General features: G+C 40.5%; 1 protein-coding gene and 1 pseudogene across 3 annotated transcripts in view; both read left to right on the top strand.

The window, feature by feature from the left end:
- The window catches only part of CCDC25 (coiled-coil domain containing 25), a 43,049-nt gene that overhangs the window by 9,424 nt on the left and 19,435 nt on the right, over positions 1 to 14,190 (top strand). For 2 of the 3 annotated variants that reach the window (XR_004441308.1, XM_033229360.1), the window contains exons 3-5: positions 3,409 to 3,448; positions 9,105 to 9,156; positions 13,272 to 13,347. Coding sequence is in view for 2 of the 3 variants with exons in the window: in XM_033229360.1 (XP_033085251.1) it covers positions 3,409 to 3,448; positions 9,105 to 9,156; positions 13,272 to 13,347 (168 nt within the window). In the remaining variant the exon portion in view is untranslated. The remainder of the gene's footprint in view (positions 1 to 3,408; positions 3,449 to 9,104; positions 9,157 to 13,271; positions 13,348 to 14,190) is intronic. The other variant, XM_033229367.1, reaches the window with a different exon arrangement.
- On the top strand, positions 10,750 to 10,840 carry LOC117096092 (annotated as a pseudogene).

The following is a 14,190-nucleotide window of genomic DNA, read 5'->3' as shown; positions in this document are numbered from 1 at the left end:
AGTATGGCCCAATTTTATTGTGAATGTACTCCAAAAAGTAAGGTCTATTTTTTAAAAACTATAGACAAAATGAAGTAACATGAATAGTAAATGCTGTAGAAGTAGACAGATGAGAGACAGTAAATGTGATTGAAAGCTGAGAAGGCTTTGTGGAGGAGTGGGTTAGGATGGACTAGATTGTGAAATCCTTTGAATGTCTGTTGTAGGAATATATAGATACAAATCTAGATACATAATTTATGTCACAGGTATAAATTTAGATAATATTTTTAGAGCTCTCTGGAGTGGCATTTTGCTGTCATTAAAACCTATGTAGAAAAAAATATAAGAGGCTAGGCATGGTGGCTCACATGAGCCTGTAATCTCAACACTTTGACAGGCGGAGGCGAGAGGATCACTTAAGCCCAGGAGTTCGAGACCTGCCTGGGCAACATAGGGAGACCCTGTCTCTACAAAAAACAATAATAAAAGAAAATATTAGCTGGGCATAGTGACACACACCTGTTGTCCTAGCTACTCAGGAGGCTAAGGCAGGAAGATCGCTTGAGCCTGGGAGGTAGGCTGCAGTGAGCCGTGATCATGCCACTGCATTCCAGCTTGAGTGACAGAGCGAGAATCTGTTGTCTGAAATAGTGTATGTATGTATGGAACACGTTTTCCCTAGGAACTCTTAGAGTCATTTGGAGGTATCAACTTTTCCTGGGCTGCCTTGTAAGAATGGACATTACTTCTCTTTTTTTGTTGTTTTTTTTTTTTTTTGTTTTTTTTTTTTGAGACGGAGTCTTGCTCTGCCACCCAGGCTGGAGTGCAGTGGCCGGATCTCAGCTCACTGCAAGCTCCGCCTCCCGGGTTTACACCATTCTCCTGCCTCAGCCTCCCGAGTAGCTGGGACTACAGGCGCCCGCCTCGTCGCCCGGCTAATTTTTTGTGTTTTTACGTAGAGACAGGGTTTCACCGTGTTAGCCAGGATGGTCTCGATCTCCTGACCTCGTGATCCGCCCGTCTCGGCCTCCCAAAGTGCTGGGATTACAGGTGTGAGCCACCGCGCCCGGCCGACATTACTTCTCTAAATCACCCCATTGTCTGGCATTCCTAGCCCATTGCATTTATTTCTTTTTTTTTTTTTTTTTTTTTTTTTTTTTTTTTTTTTTTTTTTTGAGACGGAGTCTCGCGCTGTCACCCAGGCTGGAGTGCTGTGGCCGGATCTCAGCTCACTGCAAGCTACGCCTCCCGGGTTCACGCCATTCTCCTGCCTCAGCCTCCCGAGTAGCTGGGACTACAGGCGCCGCCACCTCGCCCGGCTAGTTTTTTGTAGTTTTTAGTAGAGACGGGGTTTCACCGTGTTAGTCAGGATGGTCTCGATCTCCTGACCTCGTGATCCGCCCGTCTCGGCCTCCCAAAGTGCTAGGATTACAGGCTTGAGCCACCGCGCCCGGCCTCCATTGCATTTATTTCTAATAGTCTTTATGACTTCAGACCAAGAACTCGTTAGAACCATCAATTTAAGTGGAATGATTTACTTTCACTGAAAAGCTTTCAGGTCTGTTCTTTTTATCAGCCAGCAGGTGTCATCAGGGAGCCAAACTTTGCCTGACTGAGGGAAAGAGATTTTTTAAATTTCTCTTTCCTTTTTCTGCTTACCTTTTGGCTATTTGCTCAGTCCTACTGAAAGCATTAGAAAGCCTTTCAGAAAACGTATGGTGTCTACAGTTGTGATGAGTGCCTTCACCCAAGGTGTGCCTTTTGCTTTTCCTTTTCTGGACAGTAAATACCCCATTCAAATTATATAGACCATACTTTCTTGGGTACATTTTAAATCATCACATGTGAATCATTCACAATTTTTTTTTTTTTTTTTTTGAGACAATCTCTCACTCTGTCACCCAGGCTGAAGTGCACTGGCGTGATTTCAGCTCACTGCAACCTCCACCTCCTGGGTTCAAGCAGTTCTCCCACCTCAGCCTCCCAAGTGGCTGGGGCTACAGGCACGTGCTACCATGCCTGGCTAATTTGTGTAATTTTAGTGCAGACAGAGTTTCGCCGTGTTGGCCAGGCTGGTCTCAAACTCCTGACCTTAGGTGATCTGCTTACCTCAGCCTCCCAAAGTGCTGGGATTACAGGCGTGAGCCACTGTGCCCAGCCTCGTTTACAATTTTTAAATTGGCATTTAATACTTAAATACTTCTGTATTAAACAATTATTACCAATTATTAATATGGCTATATGAAATATTTATTGATATAACCTTTATGTAGTGATATATATTAGCCTTAAAAAATGTGCATTCACTTTGAGTGAATACTTTAGCTTTTAGAAATATACCTTAAGGAAATAATCAGAAATATGGACAACTTTATTTAAAACATTTATTGAAGCATTTATAATTAGAAACAACCCAAGGGCCAACAATAGAAAAGTTTATTCATATAAGAGAATTAGGTGGTCATTGTTCCCAAAGAACTTTATTTTTATTTTTATCTAATAAATGCATAGTTTAAAAAGTTAAGTAGTAATAGAATGCTTAGAATTAAAAAAAAATCTGGCTGGGCACGGTGGCTCACACCTGTAATCCCAGCACTTTGGGAGGCCGAGGCGGGTGGATCACGAGGTCAGGAGATCGAGACCATCCTGGCTAACGTGGTGAAACCCTGTCTCTACTAAAAATATTAAAAAATTAGCTGGGCGTGGTGGCAGGTACCTGTAGTCCCAGCTACTCGGGAGGCTAAGGCAGAAGAATGGTGTGAACCTAGGAGGCAGAGCTTGCAGTGAGCGGAGATCGCGCCACTGCACTCCAGCCTGGGTGACTGAACAGAACTCCGTCTCAAAAAAAAAAAAAAAAAATCCTCTTAATACCCATGTTCCACCCCACCCTCTACCTCCCCAGATAATTACTTTTCACTCTGTTAGCTATTTCTTCCAGTATTTTATTTCCATATGTGATAGAATTTTAGGTGATTTTTATTTTCTTTTTATACTTCTAGTGTTTGTTTTGTTTTACATTTTCTTTAATTTTATAATCAATTTATTTTTCTTAAGTAAAATATTGCTTTAAAGTTTCAGCAAGATCATTTTAATGTTTAAGTATTATTAGGTGAGCTGATTTTCTGAAACATCTAATGTGGCTGCATTGTTTTGTCAGTGTTAGTTTTATAGAAATAATATCTGAGCCTTAGATTAGAAGTATTATATAAATTTATAAAAATTATAGGTCTATATTGTCCAATTTTGAAAATTATTATTATTTTTTATGTATTTTCAAGCATCAAGGCCTCTGAATTAACTCTTCTTCATTGAGGGAGAGAGAAATTTGTGGAAAGAGCTGACATTTCTCCCATTCTTAACTTATAAATGCTGGCATATCTTCATTTGACAGTTTTTGTTTCTTTGTTTTCTCATGTCTCATTGCAGATGAAGATCTGATCAAGCATGGCTGGCCTGAAGATATCTGGTAAGTAACAATTTCGGTTCTGCTCTCTGTAGATCATCGTTTCCTTTCTTAGACTTGGCCAAGCACTCAAACTAGAATCGTGCTTTGTACTGTGGTTTATGGGTCTTCAGGGGTACACAGCTGACTGCCAGTTCCCTTCATTTCTAATTACCTTGCAAGTGGGAAATGATGTTTTTGAGTTTGATCTCAGGCTTGAGAGCAAAGGCCTCTAGGACACAGGCCTTCTTTTTCCTCCTTTTGTCTCCACGCCTCAGTAAGTTACTGAGACCACACCTCACTTAAATATTCAGGCCGCTGTTCTTGAGTGGAAAAATGAAGACTTCACATGAAGCAATGAAGAAAATAGATACAAGCATCCATGCAGATGGAATAGATGGAGGTTCTGACCGGTCCAACTTTAAAGGAAGCGCACTTGTTCCCCTTTGTCTTCTAAACTCCCTGATGAGTTTAACTCTGCCTTGATCCAATCCCAACGCCTTCTCTCTAAAACAATATATGCAAACTGTTTTAAATAATAACATATACTTTCTTAGTCTCCCTTTGAGATAATTTATTTTGCTCACAAAACCCAGTCCAAAAAAAAGAATACCAAACAAAAAGGCTTCATTTAAGCTGAATTCTTTTCTCTGTCTTAGAACACCATTTAGACTTCCACCATTCAGACCTGGGACCTTTTATGAACATGTGTGTGGGCTTCTGTCCTATAACACTCTCACACCCAGTTTACTTTATTTTTCTTCATCTTCAGCTTCTACCACTGACTCTGACCCGTGTTGTCTCTCTTCTGGAGCACAGTCCTGCCTATGGAGTGGGATATCATCTTCCTGACTCCTCATACCTCCTACCAAATGTTATCCCTGAAGATAAAGGCACCTGGGTCCCATTTGCTTTATTATGATAGTGAACATCTATCAAGCACTTAACTATATGCCAAATACTACTAAGTGTTTACCTCCAGTAGTATATTTAATTTCACAACAACCCTGTGAAATAGATATTATTATGCCCATTTTTTCAGATGAGGAAATTAAGGTTAAGAGAAACTGACCGGGTCTGCTCTGTCTGGCTCCGGCTCTGGTTCTAAGTCATTGCTTCTGTTTCCTCCAGACTGCTACTCTTTTGGCTTCAACTCCTTTCTTCTTCCAGGCTGTTGCTGCAGCTGTCTCTGGACCTCTTTTCTCCAAATGTGGACACAGACCCCTCACATAATTCCCTCTAGTGATGGAAGTGAGGCTGCTGCTTTTTAGTAGAGTTGATTTAATTTTCTTTCTTTTTTTTTTTTTTTTTTTTGAGATAGAGTTTTGCCCTTGTTGCCTAGGCTGGAGTGCAATGGCGCGATCTCGGCTCACTGTAACCTCTGCTTCCTGGGTTCAAGAGATTCTCCTGCCTCAGCCTCCCAAGTAGCTAGGACTACAGGCGCCCACCACCATGCCTGGCAAATTTTTGTATTTTTAGTAGAGACTAGGGTATCACTGTGTTGGCCAGGCTGGTCTCGAACTCCTAACCTCAGGTGATCCACCTGCCTCAGCCTCCCAAAGTGCTGGGATTACAGGCATGAGCCACCACGCCCGGCTGGAACAAAGGAATTTTAAAGGCTTTTTAAAATCTGGTCCCTATTCCAGCACAATAGCCTGTCTTCTAAATCTAAATATGTCCTCAAGTTAAACCCAGCTTGGTGTTCTCTTGCCTCAAGTGGGCAGTGTGCAATGCTGAAAACATCCAGACTGGGGCTGCCCGCCTTCCTAGGGCCTGAGACAGTAAGCTGTATGAGGACAATGATCACCTATTTCATTAACTACTATGTTACCAGTACCTAGCATAGGTCCTGGCACATAGTAGGTATTCAGTAAATATTTGTTGATTTCCTAATTGACTCTCTGCCAGTGTGGAAACAGTCCCCATGGACATTTCCCTACAATGGCCACATCACAGTTATCTTCATTTTGAGCTCCTGCTACCTGCAGTTGGATGATTTTCAGTTGTTTTTAAAGGCCAGCTATCTCTAGACTCTCATGGGAATAAGAATGGCTGCACCTGTTAGGCAGTTAGCTGATGGAAATTTTTGACCTATCAGGTTTGAGGCATAAATAGCTGCATAGAGAAGGTTACATAATCAGATGCAGCCTGAAAATCAGTGTACCACAATCTTCTACCTGACTTTCATTTGTTTAATTAAATAAATGGAAGAGAAATTTCCAGTTTACAATCCACCTCCAGTAAATTATGACCTCAGTTTTTCATTTCATTAAGGTTAGTACTTCCCAAATTGGTCTACAGATACCAAGAAGCCCATTTTGACCCCCTTTAATATTCTTGAGATGAATGACTCTTGTTGGATGTGATTGGCTTTTACCTTCAGAAGCTACACTTGAGGTGTGATGTGAGTAGGTGTAGACCTCAAAACCCATTCCAGCTGTCAATTTTGGACATATTCTAGGGAGTGCTAAGAATGATCCTGAGTTGATCACCATTCCAGAGTGGGATGTTTGCCTGCTTCACTTTGTGGAGCTTTTGAAACATTCATTACCTCTGTGAATGTCAGCATCTGAATTTATCCCGGAAAACCTCCTGAGGCTCTTTTAAGCAAAGGGTTTTCCTAGGAATCAGTGAGAATGGAACTAAATTCACCTTTTTTTTTTTTTTTTTTTTTTTTTTTGAGACAGAGTCTTGCGCTGTCACCAAGGCTGGAGTGCAGTGGTGCAGTCTTGGCTCACTGTAACCTCCACCTCCTGGGTTCAAGCTATTCTCCTGCCTCAGCCTCCCAAGTAGCTGGGATTACAGGCATGCACCACCACACCAGGCTTATATTTATTTATTTATTTATTTATTTATTTTTGAGACGGAGTCTCGCTCTGTGGCCCAGGCTAGAGTGCAGTGGTGCCATCTCAGCTCACTGCAACCTCCACCTCCCGAGTTCAAGTGATTCTCCTGCTTCAGCCTCCCAAGTAGCTGGGACTATAGGCACCCACTACCATGCCTGGCTAATTTTTTTGTATTTTTAGTAGAGATGGGATTTCACCATGTTGGCTAACTCCAACCCCTGAACTGAAGTGATCTGCCCACCTTGGCCTCCCAAAGTGCTGGCATTACAGGCGTGAGCCACCGTGGTCAGCCCTAAATTCATCTTTAAATGTAGGAAAATGGAAATAGTGTGCATTTACTGTGTCCAGACTTCCTAATGATTAGTATTTCCACAGCCTCCGCTTTAAGTCGTTGGACAGCCCAGCTCCAGGGCCCTGAATCTGTATCCTCACAGTTTAATGCTCATTTAGGGAAGTTTCTGGTCTCTGCATTCAGAAAAGGGTAACAGGGAGAGGAAGATAACAAGGATAAGAGGGAACTATGGTTATAATTTAAACTTTGAGTAAACGTTTAGAAAGATTTGAGAAGTCGTTTGTTTCTTTTTTAAGGAAACTTGCTCAAAATTGTTTATAGAGCTGGATTTTTTTTTTTTTCTCTTATACTTTCATCCATTCTCCCCTGCCCTTTGTAGAGGTGTATCTATCATATACAAACCTGAAACTGGTGTATATTGGTAAAGTTGCTGTATTTTGGCAGTGATATTCCTGTGTGTGTTTTGGTTCTTTCTCTCCTTATGTATGATATCATTAAATATATATTGAATTATTTGGGTGTTTCTTTTGACAAAAGTCTACATCAGAGACCTGTAAGAAAAATCAGAATGCAATCTACTGTAGGCCCATGGGGAAGGAGACATTGTAAATAGAGAACTGGCTTAAGGCAAATAAAAGTTGGAATGGGAGAAGTTACTTCTCAGTTATCTTGGTTACTAGTGTGATATTTTCCTATGATTTTGAAAGACGGTAATGCGATATGTAATTTTTAGATTTGCGAAAAACAGGTTTTTCTGGCTGGAAGATGTCCAACTGAAGGTGATAATTAGTTTGACTCTCTCACATGGGAATGCAAATGAATAAGTGAACCACTTGGAGAAATATAAGTCAAATAAGATGTTATGTCCATTTCTGGCTATTACTAATGATTAAGAGTAAAACCTAGAGTCGTCATAGACTCTGTGCCAATAGTGCCTAATATTTTTCTGTATTCATAGTGAATAGCAAGATGACTAACCTCTTTAAAGAGGGCACTTTTATATAGAATCTTACAGTCTACATCTTGTACTGGGTGTGAAGGTGACCATTTTTACCTCTAAAACATTTATTAGTGCTCAAGAAAATGGCTAGAGAAATTTAATGGGATGTAATGGTGCCTCTTTAGGATTTTCTGAACATTCTTCAGTCTGGAAAGGTAAGGACCAAGGAAGCAGTATGATTAATATATTAGTCCGTCTTACACTGCTATAGAGAAGTACCTGAGACTGGGTAATTTGTAAAGGAAAGAGGTTTAATTGGCCATGGTTTGGCAGGCTATACAGGAAGCATGGCAGTGTCTGTTTCTGGGAGGCCTCGGGGAACTTTTAATCATGGCGGAAGGCAAAGGGGAAGCGAGTTGTCTTACATGGCAGGAGCAGGGTGCCGGGGCCACACACTTTTTAACAGATCTCGTGAGAACTCTGTCACAAGAATAGCAGCAAGGGGATGGTGCTAAACCATTCATGAAGAATCCACCCCCATGATCCAGTCACCTCCCACCGGGCCCCACTTCCAACATTGGGGATTACAGTTTGACATGAGATTTGGTGGGGACGCAAATCCAAACCATATCAACTAAAGTTAACAGAATCACGAAGTGACAATCGTGTTACCTTGTTTGTTGTATGATGCTGGGATTCTGAGGGGGCATTTCCGGGTATTGGAAAGAGAAAGTCAAGTTCATTTGGTGAACTGAAAACATAAAAATCTCATATCTTGAATGTTGCATAGATTTTAAAAGGTTTAATTAAATTGATAGGTGATAGAGTCATAATGAAAGGTAAATTTAAGGGACAGGGACATTCTGAATGTTTTTAGGACAATGTCAATAAAGGACAGTGCTCACCCAAGAGACATAAATTGGTATCACTGTCAGAACATACGGCTGGATGAACTACTGGGCTTGTGAATTATTGGGTTACATTATTGAATTGTAACCCATTTAATGATGTGTTCTGCTTAGCATCTTTAGGCCCCACTTCACTCTTCCAGCTCTCTATTCAACATTCTTTTGGATTGTTTTGCTATCACTTGAAATTTGGGATGTCACAAACAAAACTGTCATCTGTTTCCCCCAAACTGTGGTTCTGCTAATCTCCCAGGCTGGCAGGATTGGAGACTCACTGACTTCTTTCATTCCCCACTCTTTTCACCTGAAATTCCTTTCCCTGGTTTTGCTCTAAGTCCTATGCTTCACTCAGGGGTCAAGCAAATCTCACTGCCTCCTTTTTAATCATGAAGTCTTTGGTCACTGAGAGTTCTTTTTATATCTTGAAAAATCACCCTTCCCAGCAAGTTAATATTTAGTATCTCTGCTCATCTTGGCACTTACTCACAGCTCCATAACTCAGTGTTTCTCGTACCTCTTCATGGTGATGGGGAGCCCTTTGGAGGTGGTGACTCTGCTGTATACTCCTCATGATGCTTCACATGTGGCAGGCATGGAGTGAACACTTTTTAGAACAGAATGCTTTAAATGGCATGTGGCCTGAGGAGATAATTGTCTTGTACCTCTTGCTAAAAGTGGTTTTCATTCTTTGTAGGTTTCATGTGGACAAACTCTCTTCGGCTCATGTATACCTTCGATTACATAAGGTAACTGAATTTAAACATGGATTCTTGACTTTTCTCCTGATGATGCGTCATATCTTGTTCTTTATCTTTTGCAATTAAATTGCTTAAAGTAATAAGTCGGTATGCAAATCTAGAAGTTAACAAATGAAGACGTGTCTTCCTTCTGACCCAGAAAATCACTCTAACATTCTAGATGATTTTTGAGATGTAGAAGGAAGTAGTGTACATATTTCCCAGCTAGACGCACTGCTTATTCTGCCACTTCTGGTGTGCTGTCATCTCTGCTTTCCTTTTCTTTCGATTCAGTTGACACTCCGAGACTTTCTGTCTCCTCCAGTGGATATCGTGTGTGGCTCATGTGATTCTCCTGCCTCAGTGAAGGGCCTGTGTTCCCAGCTGTCCTGGGCTTCTTTAGGAAGTTTAAAAGAACATGCTAGTAATAAAGGAAAAAATCTTTAATGGCCCCTAGTAATGCAATCCCACTACTTTTCCAATCTGTCTCTATTCGTATATTTTATATAGTTGAATCATAGAGTATATATGCTTGTGAGTGTACTGCTTTCTTTCTGATAAACTTTTAACTTTGGAAGAATATTAGATTTACAGAAAAGTGGCAGGAGTCATACAGAGTTCTCATCTACCCTTCACCTAGTTTCCTCCATCATTAACATCTTACATTACTATGGCAGATTTGTCAAGATGGAGAAACTAACCTTGGCATGTTGCTGTCACCTAAACTCTGGACTTTATTTGGATTTCACCAATTTTCTATTCATGCCCTCTTTTTGTTCTAGTAGCCAGTCTAGAGTACCATATTACATTTAGTTGTGTCTGCCTAGTCTCCTCTGGTCTTTGACAATTTCTCCATTCTTTCTCTGTTTTTCATGACCTTGACAGTTTGAGAAGTACTGATCAGGTATTTTGTAGACTATAGCTCAGTTTGCATGTATCTGATATTTTTTCTCGTGACTAGATGGGTTATGGGTTTGGGGGGAGAATATCACAGAGTGAAGTGCCTGTCTCATCACAGCGTGTCGGGCGCGTGCATTACCATGACTTATCATTGATGACGTGAGCCTTGATGGCCTGGCCAGGGTAGCGTTTGGAGGTTTCTCTACTACAAGGTCGCTTTTCTCCCCCTTTCTGTACTCTTATTTGAAAGCAAGTCACTAAGTCCAGCCCATACTCAAGGAGGTGGAGGATGGAATTAAGCACTACTTCCTGGATATGGGAGTGTCTATATACATTATTTGGAATTCTGGAAGGGACATTTTTCTCTTTTCCCCTATTTATTTATTCAGTCATTTATTTGCATCAGCCTAGACTCCCGTGTTTATTTTATCCTTTGAGATATGTTCTAGAACCGGGTTATTTTACTCTGATACCATTGCAGCTTCAGCTGGAGCTCTTTCAGTGGGCTCCCGTGTGCTCCCGTGTCCTCTGACTTGCTCCCATCCTTTTGTTCTTTAAGCACATCCTTGCTTTCTGGCACTACAGAGAGCTCCAGGGTCGTCTTGTGTTTTCCCTGTCCCAGCTCCAGAATCAGGCATTTCTCCAAGGATCCTTGGTTCTTTTCAGTGGTAAAATGGTGTTTTGAAATCAAGATCTAGACAGATCCTTTTGTAGTTTATGAGTGTGGTGATTGGCTGTTCATGTGCATGTATGAGATGTGCCACCCTTGAACCTTGTCATGTCTGTTGTGAAAAAATTTTAAAAGATCTAGGCTCTGGGTGTGCCTGTTACCACTGGAGTGTCATTGCTTTTCGGTCCTCTGAGCCGACAGAAAAGGTGATACATGTATGTGTACTAACCCATGCATATGCACATATCCGTAATTGTTTCTGTATCTCTCCATCTGTATTTATACTAAGCTAAACATGAGCTCATGGGGATGGCTCTGATTGTCATCCTTTGCTTTTTGCCTTAAAGCATTTCCAGTCAAAACATTGTTTTCCATGCTAGCACTTGGGGAGGCTAAGCCAGGAGGATCACTTGAGCCCAGGAGGTCAAGACCAGCCTGGGCATCATAGGGAGACCCTGTCTCTACAAAAAATAAAGAAAATTTAGCTGGTTGTGGGATACCCATCTGTGGTCCCAGTTACTCGGGAGGCTGAGGTAGGAGGCTCACTTGAGGCTGGGAGGCTGAGGCTTCAGTGAGCCATGATCACACTACTGCACTCCAGCCTGGGCAACAGAGCAAGACCCTGTCTCAAGAACAACAACAACAAAAACACATCACTTTCCAAAGTTAGCTGTAAGCTACTTTTTTTCCCCACCCCTTTCAGTGATGTGATGTCCTGTGTTTGTAATACAGTTAAATTCTTTTGTCCACATTCCAGCTTGACATCCCCTGGTTGATTAGATTACTTTTTAACATGACATTTTGTGAACTTTTTTATGTTGCTATATAATTTTCATATTTGTTATTTTGACTGGCTGCATTGAGTTAATAATATGCTGCAATTAATATGAAACTCCCTTGTCAAAATACAGGTTGTTTATGATTTTCCAGCATTATGAATCACCAAGAAATAACTTTTCATGATCTACCTTCTGGTTCTATGTTTTGTTTTTTTGTTTTTCATTATTCTTCTAGAATAATTCTTAGGAATGGATTTCCTGGGTCAAAAGATGTACATAGTTTGGTAACTGCTTTGTTGCCAGATTGCCTTCTGAAAGTACTGTGCTTGTTTAAAATGTTCTCTACTATTTATAGGTTTTCCAAAATCTTTTTGGGTTTTATAACTTAAAAAATAAAAAGAAAACTGTTAGCCATTTTGATGAATGTAAGATGCTACTTCATTATGGCGATAATATTCACTTTTTAGTTTACTAGCAAGGTTAAACATTTTGCCCCATCTCATACTATTTATGTTTTCAAGGATTATATGGTGAAGGAAAAGAGGATTATGAACTCTATGCTGGAGCAAAATTCTGAGTTCTTTTAGGCAACTTCTTGCCATTTTGGAACTATTAGATTTAGAGAAAATAAATTATGGCATTACCAAGTTTCATTTTTGGTCAGATTAATGTCTTCTTTGGGGAATCTGCTGTGTCAGAAGATGGAAAATACTGGTGGTAGTCCAAAGTTCACGTTATCACCAATTATTACTTGTTTGAATTGAAGTTCAATTTAACTTTCTTTTGGAAGCACATAATGAGCCCAGTTTAATTTTTTTTTGGTAGATATGGGGTCTCGCTGTGTTGCCCATGCTGGTCTCGAACACCTAGGCTCAAGCTATCCTTCTGCTTCGGCTTCCCAAAGTGCTGGGATTACAGGCATGAGCCCCTAAACCCAGCCTAATGTGCCCAGTTTGAAAGTGTGTGCTCCTTGAGGAACTTTTACGTGATTAATTTCCTGCAGTAAATGACATAGCCATTGTACTTAGTAGGTACCAAGGAAGTGTTAGAAATGCAGTAAGACTAAGGGGTTCATTCAGACTCTGAGGCCAGACTGCTGGCTTTGAATTCTGGTTCTGCTGCTTACTCACCACGTGACTCTGAGCAAGTTACTTAACTGGCCTGTTTCTGCATCTGTAAAAGGGGCATCACCTCACTTATTCATCTTTGATTTTGATACAAATTTCTGTAGAGAAAAAGGATCAGTGTCATTTCTGTTATTTCTTCCTTATAATGAATGGTTGAGATCTACACAACAAGAACTTTTTTCCTGATTAAAGCTGAGGATAGATGACCTACCAGATGTCTGAGAACTAAAACTACACATTTTCTTTTGAGAGGAAGGTCATAGGGACCTCGGCCAGGAAGACATCCAGTTGTCAAAAATAGGCACCATTTTCCCACAAGGTTTCTAGAAGTCAGAATGAGAAGAAAGAGAATAAAAATTACTCAGACGTAATTATAATTAATATTCTGGCAGTTTTTTTCATTTCCTGTTTTATTTTGTTTTTACTTATTAAGTGTCAGTATTTTTCATATTACAGCATTCTCTTATTTTAAACAAACATTCCCATAATGCACACAGTAAATTTACTTTTCAGTGTTCTGTAACAGTTGAAGAACCTCTGCTTTTAATAAAATCATACCTGGTAGATAAGGCAGCAAATGCCCTTTGAGTGCTCCAGTGTCAATGGATAATGAGGTAGTGGACCAATTGGTTTATTTTTGTGTTTCAGGGAGAGAATATAGAGGACATCCCAAAGGAAGTGCTGATGGACTGTGCCCACCTTGTGAAGGCCAACAGCATTCAAGGTCAGTTTTCCTAGTGGTGGTTTTAGAAGCAGCATTAACTTTCTCTCTGTCTGAAATGGATTACATTTTAGTGAGCATGCTGTTGACTTTGGCCTCCATCAAAGGAATAACATGTGCTGTGCCTTTGCCATGTTTTGTTCTTTAAGATGGATGGCAATTTTGCTACCTGTCAAATAACTAAAAACTGATCTCCCCACCCCTGTCATTTTGATGGTCCTATCTGAGTCTCAGCTCTTTTTACTGTTTCCTTACCTTGAACAGAAGGTTGTCTAGATCTGTCTATACTTAGTGTTATTATAAAAAGACTTTGGCAAATTTGGTGATGTTGATAGCTAAGCAAGAACAATGTGTTTTATGGCTTTATTTTTAATGTTGTTTGATATCTTTATTTCTATTATTTGTCATTAGATTCTAGAATTAAAGTCCCCAAATCATGCTTTTCTACTTTTTCTTTCTCTCCTCCTCTTACATACTTTTTGTGAAGTTGTCAAGTCAGTTGATCTTGTTACTTCCCCCCCCCACCGGAGAGAACCTTACTTAGCTGGTCTGGGGTGATTGCCAAATATCACTGCTTTTAAAAGTTCTCTGTGTGATTCTCCTGTGCAGTGTGGGTTGAGAACAATTAGCCTAAGTGTTTTAGGTAGGGCCTGGCATACTGTGCTTGGTGGTTACCTGGTATTTATTTCTGCCATGCAAGATTTCATCTAATCATCATGAAGGGTCAAGATGGATGATTATTAGGTTAGAGGTGGGGTTTAAGAAGGGAAACCAGGAGGTGGTGCTCTGCTAAGGATGAGCCAGTAGATCCGATTTTAGGGTGTAGAACATAAGTCTAGATCAGGT

The sequence above is a fragment of the Trachypithecus francoisi genome, unplaced genomic scaffold, assembly GCF_009764315.1.
Source record: "Trachypithecus francoisi isolate TF-2019V2 unplaced genomic scaffold, Tfra_2.0 Contig01440, whole genome shotgun sequence".
Taxonomy (NCBI): domain Eukaryota; kingdom Metazoa; phylum Chordata; class Mammalia; order Primates; family Cercopithecidae; genus Trachypithecus; species Trachypithecus francoisi.
This window is presented reverse-complemented; position numbering and strand designations above follow the sequence as displayed.